The following is a 24,670-nucleotide window of genomic DNA, read 5'->3' on the forward strand; positions in this document are numbered from 1 at the left end:
TTCGGTGTGATTTTCCTGATTTTTAAATGTTGGCACTGATTAACTTTTTTTTTTTTTTTTTTTAATACTGCATGCTGAGCAGTAGTTTTCAACCTCTGCCCACACCAGTATTGGGGTGATAAGGATGACCTGGTACCAGGCTCCATTATCCCTGGCAAGGCCCCTCAGGGGGTAGCAAGGCAGCAGTAGGAAGGGTCATCTTTCTTGCCTGCAGGGCTCCCGGGGAAACTGATGCCACAGAAGGTGGCTGCCCGCCATGTGTTCCATCCTCAATGGAGAATGGGGCTCATCTTGCAATAGAGTGGACTTCTTTAAGAGTTAAAACCAGGAGCACCTGGGTGGCTCAGTCAGTTAAGCATCCGACTTCGGCTCAGGTCATGATCTCATGGCTTGGCTTGTGAGCTTAAGCCCCATGTCGGGCTCTGTGCTGACAGCCTGGAGCCTGGAGGCTGCTTCAGATCCTGTCTCCCTCTCTCTCTGCTCCTCCTCCAGTTGCATTCTGTCTGTCTCTCTCTCAAATATAAACTTTTAAAACAATAAAAAAAAAGAGCTAAAACCATAAAACTTGTAGAGGAAAACAAAATCTTTGAGACCCTGGTTTAGGCAAAGATTATTATTTTTTTTAATGGTGGCACGGATGATTTCTTTGCCCCTGAATAATGAATGCCAACATTTCAACATACATTCTTCAAAATTACATAGAATAAAAGACTACTGAAAATGTCTTAGTTTTGGTCTAATTCCATGCCTTTCTTCTGTCTCCAAGAAGCAAGTGCTGTCCTAGTGATGGTGTTAACATCTCACAACTATATTTTTGTATTTGTTATATCTATATTTTTGCTCACCCACAAAGAATGCACAGCATGACTTCATGTAGTATAATCTGTATGTACATATGCTAGAAACAATTAGAAAATGTACTTTAAAATTTATGCCATTTACATCATGAAAATACACCTGTAAATACCTAAAAATATATCTAACAAAAGACATTACTGAACACAAAATCTACTAAACATTACTACTGAGAGAAAGGAAGAATTTCCTACCTCAGCCTCAAAATTGGAAGATGGAAAAGATGGGCAGGGCTAGAATGGCAGGAGATATCCAAGCACAGTGTCTAATGCAAATCAGTACTTGACCTTTACATATTATGACCCTGTAAATACCCACATATAATATATACCATGATTAATATGACTTTTTTGTACAATATTTCTTCATGAAATTAGTATTTGCTTTGTTTTCATCATAGCTTTCACCAAATAGTCCTGCAAACTCCTCAATGTCACTGTAAAATAGCCCCAGTACCTCAGGTAACTGATTTAGTGGTCCCATTTTATTTTTTCCTGTGATATGCCTCCTGGACTGGTCTGCCCTCTTCCTTTCTAGACCGTGTCCATCCTCATTGTCATGCAGCTGTTCCCCAGATTTGTCCATTACCATCCTCCTGAGTACCCCCTTGTCCTCCCTTTCTGTAGGAGCTTCCTGGTCCCAGTGCACACTGTTCTTGGCTTACAGGAGGAAGTGGTAATGCCTTATATGTCGTAATCTTGAACATCACACACTGTTATTTCTGTCACATTCTAATTGTTAGAAGAGAGTCACTAAGTGTAGCTCCCACTTAAGGGGATGCAGATTAGGCTCTACCTTAGGAAGGGAGGAGTACCAACGAATCTGTAGAAGTATTTTAAAACCACCACAGGGGCACCTGGGTGGCTAAGTCAGTTGAGCATCTGACTCTTGATTTCAGCTCAGGTCATGATCTCAGGGGCATGAGACTGAGCCCCACATTAGGCTCCACACTGGGCATGGAGCCTGCTTAAGATTCTCTCCTCTGCTCCTCGAATGTACCTCACTCTCTCAAAAAATAATATAAAATAAAATAGTAAAAAAATAAAGTAAAACCACCATAGATGCCATTTGCAAACTCTGTGTGTGAGTTGTGTGTGTGTGTGCATGCATATGTGTGTATATGTGTGTGTATGTGCATATGAATACCTGCATGTGAGTGTGTGTGTGTGTGTGTGTGTGTGTGTGTGTGTGTACGCATGGGGAGGGATCCTAGAGGAATCCCTAGAGGTCTAATAGGGTCCTGGTCCTGTCACTGGAGACCTTGGATTGGTTAGTTTTCTCAAAGAAGAAATGTTTGGAGGGTATAAGGCAGGCAGCCAGGGGCATTATGTGGGATAAGGGCTTGGGGTGGTCTCACCATACAGTATGCAAATCGTATATATTTTCTAACCATTACTTTTCTTCATGTGGTTTCAGATGCACTGGCAGTCTCTCTTGAGTGGGAGATTTTCCTTTTCTTTACCTGTCTTTGGACTCTCCTTCCTTGTCTAGGTAGATTATAGCTGTTCCAGCCAACTCCCAGAAACCCTGGATGAGCTGGGTTTTGTACCGGTGGCTCAGGATGCCTGTCATCTAGTGATCTTGGAAAATTCTAGGTATGTTCATGGACCAGGGGGTGGATTGGCTCAACTGCTTGAAATTAAGGCAGTTACCTAGAGGGAAGGTCTTTTAACAGAGCTGTCTAGGAAGGGAATAGCTGTTTCATGGACAGATGAGCTCCTGGTCTCTGGAAGATTCTAGGAGAGGTAGGTGGCCAAGTGGTGGAGACAGGATTTCTGCTCTTAGAGGCTAGAATCAGTGATGACTAGGATTTCAGGAGGAGCCTGGGATGTTTGGATTCAACACTGCACTGGGAACAACACATGGCCCTTTAATATCATCCTCATAATGCTGAGGACACCCATGGTGTGGCAGTGATGACAGCTGACACTCACCAAGCAGGAACTATGTGTCAGGGGCTCTTCTGTTCACTGTATTCATGTTACCTCATTCAGTCCCCATAAGAAACTTGCATGCTGAGCGCTTTGATTATCCCTAGTTCACCGCTGAGGAAACCAAGACAGGGAGGATCAGTAACTTGCCGAAAGCAGAGGGAAGTGGCCGAGCTGAGACGGGACCCAGGGGGTTGCGTTCCTGTTATGCCAGCCTGACGTTGGCAGACAGGGTCTGAGCTACAGGCCTTCCCTGGCCTTGGGCCGGCCAGAGCTCAGTGAGAAGGGCTGTTCAGCTAGCTGCAGAGCTTCCCCAAGTTGAACCAATGTTTACAGAAAGAAACCACAGCTTCGATCATACATTAATGGCTCCCGATGGCGCAAGACAGCTTTCAGTCAAACGGGACCAGCAGCTAAGAGGACATCTTTCCAGAAAGAGGCCCATTCTCTTCTTTTTAAAATGGACTTTTAACACTCTTGCTGAGCTTTAAAAATTTCAAGTGAAGCTTTTACTGACAGAGTGGATTTCCTCCCGCAATCAGGTTAACGTGTTCTCTTCACTGTGTTTCTCCTGGGAGGTGGGGAAGGAGATCCGCTGCTGAAGAAATGGAGGCCAGAGGGTTCATGGTGCCCACGTTTGCCCAAGTCCCAAGGGCGGAACCATCACAAAGGATATGGGCAGGGGAGGGGACAGCCTCTAAATGCCTCAGGCGTCTTGGCTACACCTAATTTTTTTGTAGTATAATAAATGTTAACTTTCCCATCCCCTTGGTTTCACGTACATACACATACAGCAGCCAGTGTTCAGGGAGCAATTTGTAATCCTGCAGTTGTTTCGATTTAAATAAACGTCTCCCCGTTTTCCCCTGTCACCATTCTTTGTCCATGTGGGAGCTGCCGGGGCCCTTACATCTGTACTTCATTAATCATGTGGCCCAATTGTTCTTGGCTGTTCAGGGCTGTGGCTGCTCCTGTGCCCTCATGCCCCAAGCATCTCCACAGTCCTGTCTGCCACCCGGGGCAGGGCGCCACGGCCTCCGTCCCTGCACAGCCGGGGTGCAGTGATGTCTGATTCCTTGTGTCAGAGAGGCAGTCAGCCATCCCTCCTGATGGAAACAAAGCAATCTCAGTGCAAGCTGAGGGCCATGTGTTCCTTGAGAAGAAGGGTACTCCTCTGATCGATCTGGTGCCCTGATGGCTTCCTGGTGGCAAAACAGTGTGAGTGCTCCCGGCTGGTGGCAGTTTCTGTCTTCCTGTAAACATACATTTCCCACAAGGCAGAGAAACTTGCTGCTGGGCATGTATTTTGTACTCAGTTGAGAAAAAGAGGGAAATGACTGCTCTGGATGTTGTAACTCAACAGCCTTTTTGGTCAACAGCCCTGGAAATAAATCCAGTGATCTAGGAATTCTTTTTTGAAATGACAAATTGATGTTTACCTCAGAAACTTACTGATCATTTATTCGAAATGCAGGTGTCATTTAATCATGACATGAGATGAAACAGCAGGAACGTCCAGCCTGGGCTCCTTCTTCCTGGGGTGGTGTATACCTGCATGCACTTGTGAGCTCCAAGTGGGTGTGTTGGGTGGCATCTCCCTGGAGCCCAGAGGCATTGGGAGGCCTCCAGACCATCCTTGGACCTACGGTTGGGCAGCTGACTGGTTGTTAGTGGGCTAGTTTGCTCTGTTGGGATTGGTGTGGGGAGGGCTGCAGATGCCTTGAGCTATATTTATGTGCTACTAAACAGAAGCACTGAGCTTAGGCTATAGAATCTCCTTTAAATAGGGTCCTGGAAGGGGAAATCTGGGCCAGGATCCACAATTAGGGAGAGGAAAGGCAATTCCATGAAGCTATTCATGGACAAAGAGTCCTGACCACCCCCTGCCACCCACATTCACACACAGGGTGACCATTTTTCTCTTGTCAAGCTGATGCCCTTTGTTTGAGTCCTGTTCTGTGGAATATGCATGTGTTTTCTTTAGAGCCTCAGAAGTAAGTGTGGGCTGCTGGTCTTGGTAAAAAGTTCACCCACTTCTTTAAAGACCACCATGAACTACCTCCCCCACCATCCCCAGGGTGGTCATTCCAGTATCTCCCCTGCCTCAGGTTCCCAGCCCTTCCTGGGGTGTGGCCCTCCCTGAGAGCATCTTAGATTCTCCTCAAGTTCAGGCTGTGGTGTCCAGAGCTGGGCAAAAGGCATGGGGCCAGTCTTGGTGAATTGGAAACATTTCAACAAATGTCAGGGAATTGGTTACTGGACTGCTGAGTTACGTTACTTTGCTGGTCCTGTCTTCATCTTTCCTCTCTGTTTTCCCAGTGAAACACTTGCCCAGCATTTATCAAACCACTATTTTGTGCCGTGGAGAAAAACCAAAGTATCTGTGTTCAAACAATTCATGACTAAGTGTGTGGAACCTCCAACAACCCCCACAATCATATAAATCATGTAGAAAGTACCTGGTTAACAGATGAGCTGACAAAGTGCTAAGTGGAACAGGGAAGGTGGGCAGATAATTCCACATGAGATTGGTTAGTGGGAAGGCTAAGGAAGGGCTGACAAAAGATCTGGGGTTGGTTTGGATCCCTGAAGACCAGGCAGGGCTTCTCCAGAGAGAGGGGGAGGGAGGGGATTTCCAGTGAGAAAGAACATCATGTGTAAAAAGTATTGGGGGGGGGGCGGGCGTGCAGTCCCTGGGTGGCTCAGTCAGTTGAGCATCTGACTCTTGATTTCGGCTTAGGTCATGATCCCAGAGTTGTGGGATCAAGCCTGCCCACTGAGCCTGGAGCCTGCTTAAGATTCTCTCTCTCTCTCTCTCTCTCTCTCTCTCTCTCTCTCTCTCTCTCTCTCTCCCTCTGCCCCTCTCCCCCATTTGTGCCCTCTCTCTCTCTCTCTTAAAAAACAAAACAGGGGCGCCTGGGTGGTACAGTCGGTTAAGCGTCCGACTTCAGCCAGGTCATGATCTCGCGGTCCGTGAGTTCGAGCCCCACTTCAGGCTCTGGGCTGATGGCTCGGAGCCTGGAGCCTGTTTCCGATTCTGTGTCTCCCTCTCTCTCTGCCCCTCCCCCGTTCATGCTCTGTCTCTCTCTGTCCCAAAAATAAATAAAAAACGTTGAAAAAAAAATTAAAAAAAACAAAACAAAACAAAACAAAAATGGTGGTATGAGGGTCCATGGCCTGCCTGGTGTTGTGTAGTTAATTTTTGCAAGAAGCATCTCATGGAATCTCTAGCTAAAGTAGAGAAAACATTGTGAAGCCAGAGTGTGTGCTATAGATTGAATGTTTGTACCCCTCCCCCAAATTCATGGTTGAGACCAAATCCCCAAGATGATAGTGTTTCAAGATGAGGCCTTTGGAAGGTGATTGGGTCATAAGGGTGGAACCCTCATGAATGGTATTAGTGTCCTTATAAAGAGACTCCAGAGAGCTCCCTTGCCCCTTCCACCATGTGAGGACGCAAGGAGAAGAGAACCATCAGGAAGTGTGTTCTCACCAAACACCAAATCTGTGAATGAGTTGATCTCAGATTTCCTCCAGAACTGTAAGCAATGAATTTGGATTGTGTTTTTTTTTTTTTTAAGAGAGACAGAGAGAGAGAGAGAGAGCGAGAGAGCAGGAGAGGGGCAGAGAGAGGTGGGGACATAGGATCCAAAGTGGGCTCTGCACTGTCAGCAGCTAGCCTGATGTGAGGCTCAAATTCATGAACTGCGAGATCATGACCTGAGCCAAAGTCAGATGCCCAACCAGTTGAACCACCCAGGTGCCCATAAGAAATGAATTTCTGTTGTTGATTAGCCACCCAATCTGTGGTATCCATTATAGGAGCCAGAACAGACTAAGACAATGGGGAACTGAATCTTATCCCTTAGACAATGGGGAGTTGTCAGCAGGTTTTAAGTAAGAGTATAATATGAGCAAATCCTTCTGGCTTTAGTGTTGAAGTTGTCCTGGTTGACAGGATCCAGGAGGCCAAGGAGGAGAGGGAAGGAAGAAGCTGCCTTCTATCAAATTGGTCCACAGCACCTTGAAGGTGGCTCTTGGGGAATGCATTCCTCCTGGGCAGAGACAGCCAGACATGGAGCCCGCCCCTTTGACAAACCCTTTGGTGGCATTTCACCAATGATCACTGGATCCCAGATGGCTTTGGAATCTTCTGCCCCCCTCCTAGAACCTCCACCCATTCTTATCTGAATCCTCCGTGGCAGGCACAGAGGGGTGCTGCTCAGATTTCCCTTCAAGAGAGAACTTGCTGATTATCTGCAAGGCGTGTATTGTATCAGATAGTTTAGAGCTTCCAGTTGGCAGCATCTTCAGTGTCGGCCTTAGCTTTTAGACATTGTTGGATTCAAGTTGCTGATTTGGGGGGAAGATTTTTTATATCTGTGTTGATGAGAGATATTAATGTGTTGTTTTCTTATAACGTCTTTGGTTTTGGTCTTATGATAATGCTGGCCTCAGATGAGTTAGGAAGTAAGCCCTCTGCTTCTATCTTCTGAAAGAGATTGTAATAAATTGGTATACCCTCTTTCTTAAATGTTTGGTAGAATTCGCCAGTGCACCTATATCTGGCCATGGAGCTTTCTTTGTAGAGGGTTATTGATTATTGACTCAATTTCTTTAATAGATTATAGGCCTATTCAGATCACTTATTTCTTCTTGTGAATTTTGGAAGATTGTGTCTTGCAAGGAACTGGACCATTTGCTAGCCTAAGCTATCAAATTTGTGGGCCTAGAGTTATTCATGGTATTCCTTTATTATACTTTTAATGTGCATGGGATCTGTAGTGATACTCCCTCTTCCACTTCTGATATTGGTAATTGTGTCCTTTTTTCTTAGCTAGCCTGGCTAGATGATTATAGATATTATTGATCTTTGCAAAGAACCAAGCTTTTGACTTTGCTGATTTTCTCTGTTGATTTCTTGTTTTCCATTTATTGATTTTCGTTCTTTTAAAATTATTTCCTTTCTTCTGCTTCTGTTGCTCTTGTTTTTCTAGTTTCCTAATGTGGAAGCTAATGTAAATTGATTTTAAGAGTTTTTTTCTTTTCTAATATGTGCCTTCAATGCTCTAAATTTCCTACTAAAAAGAGCTTTTGCTGCATTTCTCAAATTTTGAAAAGTTTTGTTTTCATTGTCATGTAGTTCAAAATATTTTAAAATTTCCCTGGAGATTTCTTCTTTGACCCATTAGCTATTTAGAAGTGTGTTGTTTAATCTGAAAAAAAATTGAAGTTTTCCAGTTATCTTTCTGTCAATGATGTCCAGTTTAATTCCACTGTGGCCTGAGAGCAGACAGCACATGATTTCTGTTCTTTTAAATTGGTTGAGGTGTGCTTTATGGCCCAGAATGTGGTCTCTCTTGGTGAATATTCCATGTGAGCTTGGAAATAAGGTGTAATATGCTGTTGTTGGGTGAAGTAGTCTATCGGTGTCAATTATATCCAGTAGTTTGTGGGTGGTGTTGAGTTCTACTATGTCTTTACTGATTTTCTGCCTGTGGGTGGGGTCCATTCTCTCACTCCAGATACAGGAGGGGATTTTTCTCTGATATGCCTGGTGGGACCCAGTGGAGATCTGGGAGATAAAACTCAAAAAAATATGGGGGCCCTGATGATTGGGTCCCTGGAGAGTTTTCAACTCTCAAAGTTGTCCACATGGAGCCCCAGCAATTTGTCAATTACAATTCAGGTTGTCCCACCCAGACCATGCTTCCCATGGAGGTTTCTGCTCTGGTGGGTTCTGATTCTCTGTACCACCTGTCAGTCTCTCCAGTTTACCTTGTGACATGACCTCACTTGTCCTACAGACATAAGAAGGGCCATTGATTTTTCAGTTTGTCAGCTTTTTACCTGTTAGGAGGGAGTGATGGCTTCGAAGCTTCTTACTTGCTGGATCAGAAATCATATGTCTGCCTTCGCTTTTTTTTTTTTTTTTTTAATTTTTTTTTCAACGTTTTTCATTTATTTTTGGGACAGAGAGAGACAGAGCATGAACGGGGGAGGGGCAGAGAGAGAAGGAGACACAGAATCGGAAACAGGCTCCAGGCTCCGAGCCATCAGCCCAGAGCCTGACGCGGGGCTCGAACTCACGGACCGCGAGATCGTGACCTGGCTGAAGTCGGACGCTTAACCGACTGCGCCACCCAGGCGCCCCTGCCTTCGCTTTTGAACTGAGGCCGAGCTCTTTCTGAGCAGCCCCCAGCCAGTGACTGAGCAGACTAGGGTCTGGCCTGGCCGTTTCTGCACAACAAGGGACTCTTCTGTTGTGTTATCTGAGACTTGGACCACTGCCTGAAGTTCTCCCTGCCTGATCCTGCTTCCTCCATTTTTATCTTTTGCAGGTATTACCCTCTGATACCCTGTGTGCATTCCTAACTCTGTCTCAGAAACTGCTTGCCAGGGAATCCAAGGGGTAAATTTGAACATACGCTCGATACTGTTGTTGGTTCCAGGAGGAGAACAAGGAAATCTATAAGCCACAGGATATGGATAATCTGATTTACAAAGTGTAGCTTGCTAACCTTCGGGCTAGGCTCCACCACTTACGGTCACACATCCCCATTTGGCTGTGGTGCTATGAGCCATCCTCCACAGTACTGCCCAGGAGTGAAGACCTCAGCACCTGGCCTCTTCAGAGTCCAGAAAAAGGAGGAGTTTCTGCCCCTCTGTTAAAACCAGTTTTTGTTTGAAGACCTACCTTTTCTACCTGCACCTGACACAAATTATGCTTTCTCCTGAGATGGTGAAGTTCTTCTGGGAGGCTTTCACGGAAACCTTGGCTTAATACACCAATAGTCCTGGTGTTCTTACAAGAGGAAACATGGGGAGTCATGGATCAGGTGGTGGTGGGGGGCCTCGGGTCATCATGGAAAGCAATCACCACAGCATGGCTGAGAGATGGCAAAGGCCTGAATTAGGGCAACGCTGTGGGAGTGCAGTGGATGTGGGGGTGGGCGAGTGGGTCACAATGGACGAGATTTCATCATTGAGGGGAATGAAGGAGTCACTAGTGACCATCATAAGTCTGACTTAGGTACCTGGGGGATGGGGATGTATTTACTGTGTTGGGGACCCAGGAGGAGTTGGAGGTAATTTGGGGAAGAAAAGTGACTTCAGTATCTTTTGACTTGGGGATGCCTGCGGGACATCCAAGGGAGAGCATCCCAATTGCTCCCTGACTTTTAGTTTTCTTTCGTTCTGCTTGCAAAATCAGAGAGAAGCAGCATCCTGTCAGGGGCTGTTGCTTTCCCTTTGGTCCCACTGCTGGGTTTTCTCCAGCCCCATGCCCTCAGGCAAGAGAGGAGCTGGCAGCGCAGTCTGCTGGGGGCTGCAGGGCAGGCTCTTAACACAGCAGGGCCCTTCAGATGTTCCGAAACTGACAATCTCAGGTCTACCACCTGCCAGCATTTGTTCACAGAGACACAGCATCACAAACTCTCCGGACTGGAAGGGACGTTAGAGGTCATCCGTTCCAGCCTCGGGGTTGGCATTTCCAGACTGTTCTAATAATTTAAGAGTTCCTCCTCCTATTAATGTGGGAGACTTTCTTCTAACTTCCCCTTCTTATGCTATTAAAGACATGGCCCTACCCGTCCGTGGGCCTTCTTCCTTGGGAGAAGTGTGCTGGGGCTCATGTTTGTGGATCTAGCAGGGAGGGACACGATGAGGCCAGGTTTGGGAACACAAGTTCTTTTTGTCCTTCACACTACAGCTACGACGATGGTCTCCATGGTTACGGCAGCTTTTCAGAGGTCTACATTTTCATTTTCTCTATTTCCCTAAATGTCTAATTTATGAATAGTCTGTTTAGGTAACCTACTGGAAGTTTCTGTATGGATATGAAAATCAAGAAATATATATAGTGAAAACAACAAAACAAGCAGGCTGATAGGCATTTTGGGTACTTTTTTTTCTCCTCCTGATAACAGAAATTAGGATTGACTTTAAAATTTTCAAGTTAAACAAGATTCAGTGAAAGAAACACTGCCTTCATGTTCTTCAAAGGCATGTGAGCCAGAGAGGGGCTGGAGCTAACCCAATTATGTTTTCTTTAACGTGAAATAGCTATTTGCCTGACATTGCATTTGCACTTCACCGATGGGACATTGATTTCCAACCCCCCCCCCCCCCGCCCCCGCCCGGGCTCCCTTTGAACATGAAAGTGTTTTTTCCTATTTACCCCCTTGTGAGAGCAGTGATAAGAACAGATCGATAATTACATTGTTGGATAAAAATGAATATAAATTTTACTGAAAAACAACACCAGCAACAATGTGGGGAAAGCATACGCAACAGCCACTGGCCCCCACAACTCAACACACACGTTATGAAAAGTAATCACCTCTTAAGATTTCCAGCTACTTATTCCAAATGAAAAGAAATGATAGACCCCAGATAAACTGATGTGGGACACAGACGCACACCCCCTTTGAACACACTGCTAACAGCAAAGGATGTAGCAGCCTCGCTCACCTTGTGTTTGTTGCGGGCCACTTAGTGTATTTCAAGGATTCACTGGTTTAGAGAGAATTTAGTCCTTCCAGTTAGCATGGCATCTAAAACCCAGACCACTGGGAAAACTTTTCAAGTCCTTTGAGAAGAGGATTTCACAAACTTTCTTGGCAACTTGTCTCTTCTGCTTAAAAACAGGAAGTAGTTCTTTATGTCTAGCCTAAATCCTTCATGCTTCAGTTAATCTATTTATTTCCTTTTAGTCTCAGCAGGCTGTGAGGAGTTTGTCTTGGTGGGACAGTGTAGCATATGGGGAACTCACAATGATCATAATCAGATTGAAACGGGAGTCCAGCTGTGCTGCTGGCGTTTCTGAAACCAGCGAAAAGAAGGTAATTGCAGTTGTGGTTGTAGCCCATTTGCCTCCCACTGCCCGACCCTCCCCAGCCTTCTGGACCCTTCTGCCTGTGGCCTGAGGTCTGCCACCCTAGGATGTGCCAGCCAAAGCTCTGAGATTGATCAGTTTCAATCCTTCACTGGCAGAGTAATGAGTGCGGTGAAAGCTGTCCCTTCTAGTCCCATATCCAGGGTTTGCATTTCACGTTGTGATTTCCGGGCAAACCACTCCCCAATATTATATTCCGAGTCTTATCACCCTGCCACTCAGTCCCCAAGCTCACCTCACAGCTTGTACGTAGCAAAGATGTGCTCCGTGTGCACACAAGGAAGCGGCGAGATTCCATGGGAAAGCACCCAGTGGATTTAACACAAACATCTCAGCAGCATATTTCAGATTCTGCGTAAAAACCCTGGTGATAGACTCAGCCTCACAGTTTTCCTCACCGGCAGCTCCACACATTGGGCACCAGGGAGCGCCCGTGTCATTCCACCAGGCGCTGGGACCCCACCGCCAGGAGACAAAGATGGGGATTTGAATAAAAGATTTCAAAATGCAACCCCGAATTCTACCCTGAGCAGCATGCGTATAAAAATTCATGAAGATTGGATTTCATTTCATGTATTTTTACTTCAGTGGAAAGAAATACAGGTGATTTTTTACTGTGCCTACAGCTGTCTTTACAAAGGTGGGGGGGCACGTGGTTGCTCTGCAGACACTTTGAGAGGCTGGGCCTTGTCTTGGTTCCTGGGGCAGCTCCTGTTTTGCTGGGTGGCATTCTCTGCATGCTCCAGAAGGTATTAATTATATTATTTTAAAAAAGATACATGCCGTTCTCATCAGGACTAGCCATGGCTCTGTGTCCAGTGAGTGACATGAATCACAGAAGGCACTTACTATTTTGACAAAACACAGCACATTTCTTTCAGCCCATAAAATCAAAGGTGTGAAAAGAGGCTGTTTTCAGGGTGTAAAAACTCCCCTTGTTTTCCTGTCTTAGTGCATAGCAGTTCCGCCTCTGGGGCCGTTGTGCATTTTCCAGGCATGAATGATGCAGTGCCAAATGCCTGGGTGGCGGAGCCTGCCAGAGGACTGGACATAGGCCAGGACAGAGCTCAGACCCTCGTGGTGTACTCCCTTCATTTCCAGGACCCCCAGCCTGGTAGGGGACGGGCTTCCCTGTAACGTGGCCGTGGGCCAGGTCCAAGCTGGGTGGCAGCGGGGACCTTCAGGGAGATGATGGCCTGAAGTGTTGGGATGGAGCTTTAGAAAGGCCTGTGCAGGGGAGGCTGCTGCTGCTCACCCTGAGCTCTGAGATGGCAGGGGCAGGGGCCCCTTGGTCCTGCCTGTAACCCCAGCATCTAGCACAGTGCCTGGTGCATATTAAGTGCCCCGTGAACATTTGCTGAAGACACAAATGTGCGGATGAAGGCACGAGCATCGGGCTGGCCCTGGCTGTGGCTGAGCCTGAGGACATTTAGAATGGTGGGGGGTGGGGGCAGTGCTGGCCAGTGCCAGCTCTCAGGGTGGGGGTGCTGGGTTAGGCAGGGGCCACAGAGCTGAGAGGCCAGGAGGCAGGGAGCACCTGCAGGGCCTCCAGGAGCCAGGATGGTGTTGTAGTGACCACGCAAGGCCTCTCCATCCCTCCCTCTCGCGCTGCCCTTGCAGGAGCCAGCCTCTTGGTTGTTGCCATGGCAACACCGGCCTGAGGTGCTGCTGAGGGCTGGTGGGCAGCTAAGGCTCCCAGGGCTGAGCAAGCGTGGAAGGCAGGACCCCAGGGTCTCTCGTGTCAGAGAAAGGAAGGAAGGGAGCTGGAATATGGACGAGCACAGAAACTGCTCTCAGAGCAGGTGGAGGTCCCCCCACCCAACCCCAGCCGGGCTTTGCTGGTAGGGACCACTGGGGGCCGGCATAATCCTGTTTTTACATGAGTCTGCTTGGCACTACAGTATTTGCACTACTTCCTGCCTGGCCTCCCTGCCCAGGTCTTTGTTTAGGGTTACCAACAAGGCCCCCTCAAGGCTCTAGCAGCCTCTTGTGGCTTCTTATGAAAGCTGCAGGCCAGGGCCTGTGGTCAGGCTCTGAGAGGGCCTGGAGGGCCACCAACTAACTAGACTGAACTGACCCTCAGGTTCCTCTGGGAGCACAGAGTAGGAGGTCTCTCACCCTTAGACTCAGGTGGCAGGGCTAATGTGGCGTCTTTCACCCCTGGGCCCTCTACCCCCGACACCCAAGGGTGGGCACCGGGAGTCCCCTTGTAACTTTTCTGTTGCCACATCACAGGTATGCACAGGGATTGTGGAGCCTCCAGCCCATCGTGGGCCGGCCAGCTCCCTCTTCACACCTTCTTTTTTCTAAGGCTCTTGAGGAGCGAGAGGCAGCAGGAATGCTGAAGACGGTCAGGTCTGGGAAAAAAACAGCAGTGCAACCCTCCCGGGGGTCCAGGAATTGGTGAGAAACACTGATGCTGCCTGCAAGGGGCTCTGTGATTCAGAATAACTCACCCTTGCAGATCAGGTCCCTCTTGGGCACAGAGGAGAACTCTCTCACCATCACGTGAAAAGCTTTCTGCCTGAGCCGTGTCCCTGCTTTCCCACATCAGCCCTATAAAAACAACAACAGCATTAACACGAGAAGGGGGCATCTGGGCAGTGGTGTACAGTTTACAATACCTTGGATTTACATAGCACCTTTTTCTTCTAAAGGGCCTTTGCCTCAGTCCCCTCGGCCACCGCCACAACCGAGTGCAGCCATCAGAACAGAAGTGTCACAGCTCCCGCGGCAGAGCGGAGAGACTGGGGCAGAGGCCTAGAAGTGATTTCATGCAGACTCGGTGTCCAGGGCTCTCTGCACTTCCCGTTGGGCCCTCCCTGGGCAAGTGTGGCCTCGGCCCTCTGGGAGGGTGTGGCCGGGGTGCCAGCCCTCACTGGGCGTTCACTTTGTATTTCAGGATGTAGGAGTAGAAGTTGTGGTTGGCGTTCTCCAGCACCATGACATAGACTTCCTGGCAGCCGGCCGTGTTGCAGCTGCCCTCCCAGTAGCCCTCTTGATTCAGGGTCAGGGGCCACGTGTCCTGCCCCTTCACCAGGGCTTTGGCGATGCCATGTAGCTTCAGTTTGAACGGGACGTTCCGGTTGGCAGGAAGCACGCCCGACAGAGGCTCCAGCAGCTCATTGTCCTGCCCCCAGTTGCCAAAGCTCTCGGGGAACATGGGCCAGTTCACCTTGGTGTTGGTGCAGCACAGGAGATAATTGAAGACGAAGACATAGTTGCCCGGCTCCAGCCTCTTCTTGACAAAGATCTTGAGGGCAAACTTGCCGGCCTGGGGCAACTGGACTTTGAGCTCTGCCCGCTTCTCCCGCTGCATCTGGAAGATGTAGCGCCGCTGCGTCTCCTCGGTGATGGGGCCTTCGTCCCCGTGCAGGGAAGCCAGGACGCTGATGCCCTCCTCCACGCCGAAGCTGACAGAGCAGCGCCCGTCGCTGGTGTGGATGATGGGGTCGGGGTGGGAGGGCTTCATGATGCCCATCTGCTCTGAGAACCAGCTGGGGCCCACGGGCTGGTGCAGCTCAGCTGGCAGCCGGACGCCGATGTCCACGTAGTTGCACTTGAGCGTGTACTCCAGCACCGAGCTGTAGATGTCAGACTTGCCTTTGGCAAAGATCTGCAGCTTGTGGGTGCCCACGGTTGGAGGGTATATGTCCAGCTTCATCCCGTTCTTCCTGAGGCTCAGCAGCCCATGCTCCTGCTTGCCATTGAGCATAAACATGAAGAGCGTGGGGGCGCAGCTCTCAACGGTGACGGTGGCTTTCCCGTTCACTGTGGAGAGAGAACCAGGGTCAGGTGGGATGGGCCCAGTATGTGCTGATTTGCTGGTAAATGTTTAGCAGCTGGCTCTCTGGGCGAGGGGTGGGGGTGGGGGAAGCCCTAATTTCTAGTGGCTGCCCACTTCCATGGTGTAAATACTTTCAGCACGATGGATTTTAAGCAATCGAAGTGATGTCACCGACCGCGATGTGAGCCAGCTGCGGCACACCGCTGGAAGGGCTCCCCTCCGCACTGCGGGTGGTTCTCTTAGAATGAGCTGAAAGCTGAGGGTCTCCAAAGAAAATCTGCCCCAGCTGGATGTGCTTGCCCCACCCAGGTGATTCACATTAGATGAAAGTTGCATGGAGGCTTAGTCTGGTTCTTGGAGCAGGGGAGAGGGTCCATGACCAGTTGGAGAGACACCCTTTGTCTCCTTCCAGTCTCGAGTCTTGCCTCACACCTCCCCCTCCTGGCATCTGTTCTTTACAGTGTCAGCAGCTGTCAGGTGAACGCAGGACCTTAAAACCTGGCTGGAATGGTTAACCACCGAAGGCTGCGCTCAAGGGGTGGGGCTGCCTCCTAGCTCCTGGAGCCCCCACCCAGGCCTCCCGCAGGGAAGTGGCTCGGTGTGTCTCTGGAAAGGTCAAAGGTGAAGGGGAGGGCCTTTTGCATCCACCCACCTTCTGCCTCTCCCTGTGCCTTCCAGTTTTGTCTTCCTCTGTCCTCGTCACTTTTTCAGGGACAGGTGGCCAGTTCTCTGGCTTTATAGCCCGTGAGCATTCCCCTACGTGGTTCTCCCTGCCTCACGGGACCATGGGGAGGGGCGGTGGCTCCTTTCAGAGCCTCACCCACCTTCCTCCATGAGGAAACCTTTCCCTACCTTCCACTGCCAACCCATTCCCCCACTGCACTTCCCCTCCACCCACGTAACTCTCTTCTGGCCCCTGACCCGACTCTCCAAAGACTTCAGTCACTTCCTCCTAGAGTCTGGGCTGCTGGCATGCCCTCCTGGAAGTGCTCTTCCCCCCTTTCACCCACCATGCTCTCTAGCCTAGCCCTCTTCCCAGCCCACTGACCACCACCCCATCTTTGCTGCCATCCCTTTTCTTTCTGGTATATCAGTTGTGGAGTGTTTTGTGCTTTGGTGCTATTTTCTTTGTCTACTTTCTTTCTCTTGGTTGAATCTCTACTCTCTCTTTGCTTCCTCTTCTAAGCCAATTCAGCGGGCAGAAGCTGTCTCAGCCTTCAACTGCTCATGGACCCAGTCTGTTCCATCTTGCATGAGAGTTGGCTGTGAGATCCTGTGGAATTCATGTCTGATGTGGAGTGTCAACCAGCACCTCCACATGGCTGCCCGAGGACCCCGAGGAAAATACCTGGTCACTCTTGGGCTCACTTGTGTGGGTCACCATCAAACTGGAGACCAGTGAGAGACCTGTCCCTCCTGCCTGGCCTGAGTCAGGACCCTCCTTTTGGGGACCACAGGGCATTCTCTCACATCCTCCAGGGCACACCTCCTCACATCCAGTAGCCTTCACAGTCTTCTTCCCTCCACTGCTTTCCTCCAAACCAGGTAAGACCTTAGTATAATGTCTGACTGCAAAGAATGCAAAAAAAAAAAAAAAAAGCCTTTTTCCAAGCCCTCAAGTGACGTTGAGCTCCCCGGAAGCCTCTCTTGTAGCTCCGCATCTCCTTCAGGAAACTTAGCACCAGTGCAATGAATTAGTTCTCTGCAATGTCTGTCTTCCCTGCAGGGGTGGGGCTGTGGGGAACTGCACTCCTGCCTCCTTTCCTGACTGTCCAGGGAAAGGACCAGGGTGCCTGGCCCAGCAGATTCTAGGCAAAGGTGAGCTGAATGGCTGGAAGACTTGAAATAAGGGCTGGTGACTTCAGGGACTCTGCAGGAGCCTGTGACCCACCCCTGCATCCCTTTTCCCTCCACCTCCCCTCATCTGTCTCAGTGGTATTCCACCCCCTACATCCTGTGTCCTCTTCCTTCCCTGCTTTTGCCCACCTGTTTCCCTCTTCTGCTTTCTTCCCATCCCCACTCTTAACAAAACTAGCTCCAACAACGAAAAATTCTTTAAATATGCATCATGAATATGGAATCAAATTTGAGATTACTGTATATTAAGAAACCCAGTGTTTACAGTTCTGTGTCTCTTGTAAAGGCAAGTTCTACTCCGCTATTAATTTGATGTTGCTGTAGCCTGGTCCATTCTTCCCTGTGGTTCCATGGGCCACAACAGACCGACCAGGCTCCCCATCGGATATAAGCACCGAAATGCATTCTCAAAGACAGCAACCTCATGCTGTTATTTTAACAGCAGGAGCCTCCAGGTATTTGTAGTTTTAAAAAAGTAGCCCAGAGCTCAGCAGACTGGTTACAGCAACCATTGTGAGGTGGAAGGGACAAATCAGTTGGAAGGAGTGTGGGGACACCTGTGCTCCCTGCACCCCGATCACTGTGCAGTGTGGGGTGGGGCTCACCCACAGACCCGCGCACAGACCTCTCTGTGCTAACAGCCAGTGTGAGCTCAGGCCTTCCCAGGCCCCATGCAGCAGAGATGGTGCTGACCAGCAGTCCTTTGCTAAAGTGTGTGGTGGGTGGGTGGCTGGGTGGGGGCAGGTGCATTGACAGGGTTGTGCTGGGCCCTGTAGTGTGTCCAGGTTATGTTCCCAGCCCCAGACCAGGCACGAGGGCCTTGAACACACATAAGACAAAGTCCTCTGGAGTCAGCCCTGTGAGGCTTGTGACCACAGTTCTGTGGCCTCCCCTCCCCTCAACATACAGGTGGCCCCTGTAAACCTCAGAGCGCACAAACACACCAGGCTGGGTGCCCGAGGCCGCTGTGGGGATCCGGGGAGCAAAGGTCAGTCCAGGTCAGCCATGGGACAGCTCAGCTGGGTGTCCTGCACTGCCTACTCCCAGGGAAGTTGGCTGGGAAAGGCTGGACTCTGCCTCCAGGAGGGAAGCAGAGCCAAGGGGCATTTGGGCTAGAGAGGGAAGGGCGCCGAGGAAGCCAGGCTGTTCCTCTGGAGCCAGCCCTAGCCTAGGGGTGCTGGAGGGCTTGCTGTGTCCTGCTAGTGCATGTCTGTCCCTGTGTACCGTGATGCCTGCTCTCTTCCAGCTCCTAAGACCCCGCTCAGCAGCCACTCCCCGTAACAAAACCTCCCCCAGTTCTCTGTCCTGGGAGACCCCCATTGCTCCCCCACTAGCCGGTTAGACCACTGATACACAGATCCCAGCTTGGCTGGGCCAACACGTCCTCTTTTCCAGGAGGTCGGAACAACAGAGCAGGCTAGTGAGCTTCTGTCGAGGACCTGAACTGGGAGGTGGGTACAGCCAGGCCTGAGGCAGTCCTTTCCCTGCTGTGGACACTGGGAGAGACTCACCTAGCTACGGACCCTTCAGTCCTGACTCGCTGACAGGTTGGGATGTGAGTATGGCCCTCAGGGGCTAGGGAAACCCAAGGACTTCCTACGCAAGGATGCGTAGGTGTGCTCAGGCATCTGTCCCTGCAAATGTGACCTATGGCTGCGTCCTGCCCTGATACCCTGATGGCCTTGGCTGCCTTAGTAGCACCTGCACATACATACAGCTTACAGCAAGCTCACAGGCCCTGGCAGGGAAGTCCCCTGGGGGCCCGGATGCCTTGAGGTACAGAGCAGGCTGCTCTGTCCCTGCTGCTACCTCACTGGCCACCTGCTTTGGGCTTACCTGTTTTGATCACCGAAGTCTCTGGGTGGGCACTCAGCATCCCTTTGTTGTAGAATTCACTCTTGTGGTACATGTTGTTCTCAAACTGCTTCAGAGATTGAGGAGGTTTGAGCAGTTGCCAGTTCTTGTTGTCTGGGAAATGGTCCTCGATGAACAGTGCAGGATGGGTGAGGAAGTAGAATTCATTGTAGCTAGAGGTTGGGGGAGGGGGAAGCTGGTCAGTAGCCACGTGGGGTGATAGGCCTCAGCTCTGTGGAGAAGGAGGCGGGGGTTCGCAGGGGGATCTCTTGGGCCTTCTTTTACCTAGTGTATCCACAGTAGGGGTCCTGCCAACAACCCAGTGGAAGGGCCACTATCTCCAGTCTTTTTTTTTTTTTTTTTTTAAATTTTTTTTTTTTTTCAATGTTTTTTTATTTATTTTTGGGACAGAGAGACACAGAGCATGAACGGGGGAGGGGCAGAGAGAGAGGGAGACACAGAATTGGAAACAGGCTCCAGGCTCCGAGCTGTCAGCACAGAGCCCGATGCGGGGCTCGAACTCACAGACGCGAGATCGTGACCTGGCTGAAGTCGGCCGCTTAACCGACTGCGCCACCCAGGCGCCCCTACTATCTCCAGTCTTAACACGGGCACTGCAGATGGCCCCTTAGTGGCTGCTTCCAGAAATAGGAGCCATGGCAGGATCTGAGGCCCCTTTTAAGAGAAGGCCATAGTCCACTGGGGCTGTCTAGGTGGGGAATGGGCTCCTGCTAGTCTCAAAGCCAAACAGAGATTTGAGGGAGCAAAGGCATAACCAATGGATCAGGTGCAGCTAGTGGGGCAGAGGGCCGGCAGGCAGGGAAGGTCTTGGGTGGGCAGCCCTCCTCTGGTCCCTGGGGCCAATGAGACATGGCTCTCTAGAGGTTAATGATAGGGATCAAGAGAAGAATTGGGAGGTTCATCTGAGATGGGGATGCTTCACTCTTAGCTTATATTTGGTCTGTGTGCAGAACTGTAGAGATTTAAACTGCAAAAATCAGAGACAGTGCTCTCATTTATGATCCAGGATGAATGTCACGGCCTTAGGTTAAAACCACAGTTGGTCAAAGCCTTGGAGAACAGACATGCTCCAGCGCCCTGCACCCTGCCACCCTGCCCCACCGTGTCTCGCGGTGACTCTGTGCACCCACAGCACCCCTTCCTACAAGCCATAACCCCTTCCGCACAGATATGATGTGGCTGCATTCAGCCCAGAGAGGAGGAGGAGGAACCCTGGTGTCTGGTGGTAGCAGACACCAGGAAGAGAATTCTGGCATCCCAGTGAGAGCTGTAATACGGTCAATGGGCCAAAGGCCTCAATGGGCCAAAGGCCTGAAGGGAATCTACAGACTGCTAAAGAAGCTTCTCAGCCCCGCCTTTCGTCTCCCATATGGCCTGTGGGCAAATGCTGGGCTTTTAGAACTTGGGTGGAGGGTGCTATGGGGAGCCAGAGGAGGGATTTTTGCCGGTGGAGGGTGAGGTGACAGAAATGTCTGGACCCTTACTGTCGGCTTGGAGCTGGCTCATCTCAGAGCTGGAGGAAGGGCGGGAGTGGCCAGCAGCAAGCAGAGCCCACCTTCCCCACCCACCTGGCTTGTCTACCCGCTGCTTCAACCTGGCACCTCCCCCATGTCCACCAAGCAGACAGGCAACAGAACTGAGATTTATACTTACAGGAAGGTGAATTTGGAGGTGGCAGAGTCCACCAGGCCGCTGCCCCAGGTGCTGTCCAGCAGGTGCCATCTCCCCTCCAGGTACACAGCATTCCAGGCATGGTCAAACTCCCCGGAGAAGCTCTGTCCTGTCTGGTAGCCAAAGCCCTTGGAGTAGCCAGGCACGGTCATGCACTGCACTCCAGCGATCCTGAGGGTGGGACAGGGGGTCTGAGAGGTGGGCTCCTGCTGGTGCTGCCCCTCCCCCACAAGTCTGTCTGTCCACAGCTCCAGGCCTCAGACATATCTGCTGTCCGTCAGTTCCCTGCCCCGCCCCCTTCCTTTTCCCTGCCTTTCACAAGCCACATACAGATGGCCTGAGGGCTTTTATTTCCAGGGCTGGGGGATAGGGGGACACAGGGTCGGTGGGTCCTACCTGCACAGACTGGCTTTAGTCCCTACTGCCTGTGCATCCCTAAAGACTCCTGAAACATCCTTCCCTGGACTGAACCTGCCTGGTGCTTCACCTGCAGCTCTTCCGGAGGACAGTGGGTGCAGTGGTGAGGGTCACCCCAAGAACATGGAAACCCAGGAAATGACGATGTTCTTGAAGAACCAGAGCAGCTCTAAACAGGTGACTGAGGAGCTGGTCTAGGTGACCAGTATCAGGGAGGGGTGCTGGATGTGAGGGTACAGAAGAAAGTGGACACTGCCCTAGGACACCTGTGTGGGGACACCTGGGGCGGGGCAGCCAGTGTCTCCAGCCCTGACTGGGAGAGGACCGGCCCGTTGCTAAGATTACTCAGGGCTGACTGCCAGGGCCACTGCGGTGCATTAAGCTCATTTGATGACTGATTGCCCTGGCCACAGTTTCAGAGTCCCCTGTGGAAGTCCTTTGGGGGTGAAAATGTTGACCACTCACTCAACCTGAGCTTTCCACCCTCCCGAGAATGTGTTCCCCCAGAGCTCACAACCTAGGTGGCACCACTTTTTGTGGCCTGGACAGTGGGGGGATGGATGCTGGTCACCTGTGGGGACCACAGAAATCATGCAAGCTACAACCTGGGCATTTACAGCTGAAACCCTGAGGCACCACCCCAAGGCCAAAGCAAGAGCCCTGAGAGTCCCTCCATGACCAGCTGGACTTCCTCTTCACTGGCCCTGCCCACTGCATGGCGGTTACCAGTGTAGACCGCTACTCTGACCCCCGGGGACACCCTGTGCTAGCTCTCCTGGGGGCCTTTGTGTGAATTAGAGAAAGGTGCTCCTTCTTCATGACCCTTTTCCTTCACTTGTGGCAGATGGGTATAATAAACACACAGTGCATGCTATCCAGGACGTTCATGGTGGCCCCTCAAATGTAGCTCCTTTGAGTATCATGCAAGGTACCCGCTGAGTCTGCACTTCCCTCATATGAAGCAATTCTGTACTGTGGGTGTGGATGAGGCCCAGTGGTCCCTGGTGGCCAGGGCCAGGGTCCTTCTGCGGACCAGGCCTGCAGGCTCAGGGGCCTTCCAAAACAGGGCCACGCAGCCTCTCCAGGTAACCAGCAGGGGGAATGGTTCTGCATTCATCACAGGAACTGGAAATTTTCCCTCTAAAAATATATGTTTGATTAGCAATTCGAATATTGGGGGCACCTGGGTGGCTCAGCTGGTTAAGCGTGGAGTCTTGGTTTCGGCTCAGGTCATGATCTCGGGGTTTGTGAGTTTGAGCCCAGCATCAGGCTCTGTGCTGACAGTGGGGAGCCTGCTTGGGATTTTTTTCTCTCTCCCTCTCTCTCTCTGCCCCTGCCCTGCTCATGTTCTCTCTCTCTCTCTCTCTAAAAAAAACCAAAAAACAAAAAACAAAAAACAAAAGTAACAAAAAAAAAAAAAAAAAAAAACCCCACATCAGAATATTGGATGAAATATTATGTATCTAAATATTACTTGTCATTTGTTGAGAAAGTCTGTGAAGCCGACATGGGGAGCCTGCGCGTTTCCACCTCCCACCCTGCCAAGGTGCTGCTTTGCCTGCACATGACAACCGCTGCTCCCATGTCTGCTTGAGCTTTCCTCCTCTGCAGGGGGCAGGCCTGCCCTTCTGCCTGCGGCCTCACAGAAGCGGGTCCAGGCCTCCCAGGCTGTCTAAGAAATGCCACACGAGCAGAGCATCGAAGCCCTCTGGGAAGGGTTTCAGGAGCACTTGGGGAATGGGGGCAGGGAGCAAGAGGGACTGGATCCTGATGTCAGGTTTTCCTGCTGGTAAAAGCCAAAACCCACTCCTGGAGCAAAAGGGTGACCCTGGGGTAGGAGGCACAGGAGGCAGCTGCAGGTGGAGGAGGAGCGGAGGAGCCCCCAGGAGGAGAGAAAGTGCTTCTGGAGAGCCCCCTGCCTCATTAGCTGCAGGAGGAGAAGGGGCGTGCCTCTCTGGGGTGGGGGGATCTGAACATGTTTAAGGTCTTAGAAAAAATGCGCAGCACAGAGGGGGTGGGGGGGAAACCAAGGCCAGAGGGTGGGATGGAGGTGCGCATTGGCGGGGGGAGGGGGTGCTTTCCTAGAGGGTGGTGTTCCATCTATTCAGAGAGAGTGCGAAACGTGAGGGAAGACACGCCCCAGACGATGTTAATGGATAAATGTCTATAAAACTCTGCCGTCAGCGCAAGGCCTGAGCGTGTGCGTGTGCACGTGTGGGTGCGTGTGCGTGCGTGTGTAGGGGGAGAAGCGGAGGAGGAGGGCAGAGCGAGCCGCGGCTGTCTTTACCTGGTCTCCTAGTAATGCGATTAGGGGTGATTGTAATTTTCTATTTCAAACTTCTCTATATCTACTAAATTTTCAGTAATGATTATGTGTTACTTTTAGAATTGGAAAAAATCCATAAATACTACTTGAAATTACATTCTTCAGTGAGTTATTTTCCTTTCTTGCCCAGAAATGTCCGTGCGCGCTCACTTGCAGGAAGGAGCATGTGGAGGGATACGTGGAGCCCTGGGAATAGTCCTGCGGAGGGGTAAGTTGACTGAGGCGGGCTGTACACCCTGGACAAGCCACCCACTGGGGCCCCGTCTCGCCCCAGAGCCCCCTGCAGTCCAGGAGGGAAGCTGAGCACTGAACGTCCACACGGCCCCCAGGTGTTACAGGGCAACGGCCCAGGTGCCGCTGCGGGCAGTGTGGCCCACTGGAATTCAGCCTGAATGCCCTCCCGGGAGAAGCGTGTCCCAGGCAGTGGACCTGCGGGTACCCTCCCACTGAGGGGTGGAGATAGGATTTGAGAACCAAGTGGGGGAGGAGGAGTGGGCTCAGCCCCAAGCCTGCGAAGGGCGGAAGGAGGCAGAACTGGGTGGCAGGATGGGTGGGCTCTGGGCTGAGCCAGGGGATCAGGGCTCCATCTCAGCTGTACAGTCGCCTCCAGTGTGACCTTGCCAGGCCCATCACGGGCAAAAAGAAAGGTTGGCATGAACTGATCTCTAGGGGCTAATTCTCCTGTGACAGGCTGAACAGAAACTGGGAAGGCCATGGGGAATGCCTGGGGCAGAACAGAGGAAAAAATAAACTCAGCTGTAGGCTTATGCCATGCTTGACTATGATAGGAGGATATTTTGTTACCTGGCAGCAATATGCAAGATGAATTGGACAAAGAAGTCATAAGGCATTACTGTTAATAATCCATAATTCTCATGCAAAATAGTGGAACTAGTCATTCCAGCTGCTGGGTGCTAGTCAGGATGACCCACGGCCATTTCATGTTACCAGAAGATCACTGGCTGTGTACACTATGTGAAAAGCACTGTACCAGGCACTAGGGAATAATATCATATCTCATAGCATGATAAATACTATAGCATAATAAAATATTG

General features: G+C 50.6%; 1 protein-coding gene and 1 long non-coding RNA gene across 2 annotated transcripts in view; both read right to left on the bottom strand.

The window, feature by feature from the left end:
• Positions 1-638: 638 nt before the first annotated feature.
• LOC131511876 (uncharacterized) lies at positions 639-9,677 on the bottom strand. The gene is made up of 3 exons (XR_009261791.1): positions 9,484-9,677; positions 2,790-2,900; positions 639-898 (listed from the first exon to the last, which is right to left on the bottom strand). It is a non-coding gene; the product is annotated as an uncharacterized LOC131511876 (long non-coding RNA).
• Positions 9,678-11,006: 1,329 nt separating this feature from the next.
• The window catches only part of KY (kyphoscoliosis peptidase), a 47,381-nt gene continuing 33,717 nt past the window's right edge, over positions 11,007-24,670 (bottom strand). The window contains exons 9-11 of the mRNA XM_058729961.1: positions 20,855-21,043; positions 19,163-19,353; positions 11,007-15,453 (exon numbers count right to left, since the gene is read on the bottom strand). Coding sequence (XP_058585944.1) covers positions 14,558-15,453; positions 19,163-19,353; positions 20,855-21,043 — 1,276 coding nt within the window. The 3' untranslated portion in view covers positions 11,007-14,557. The remainder of the gene's footprint in view (positions 15,454-19,162; positions 19,354-20,854; positions 21,044-24,670) is intronic.

This window comes from Neofelis nebulosa, chromosome 5 (assembly GCF_028018385.1).
Source record: "Neofelis nebulosa isolate mNeoNeb1 chromosome 5, mNeoNeb1.pri, whole genome shotgun sequence".
NCBI lineage: Eukaryota > Metazoa > Chordata > Mammalia > Carnivora > Felidae > Neofelis > Neofelis nebulosa.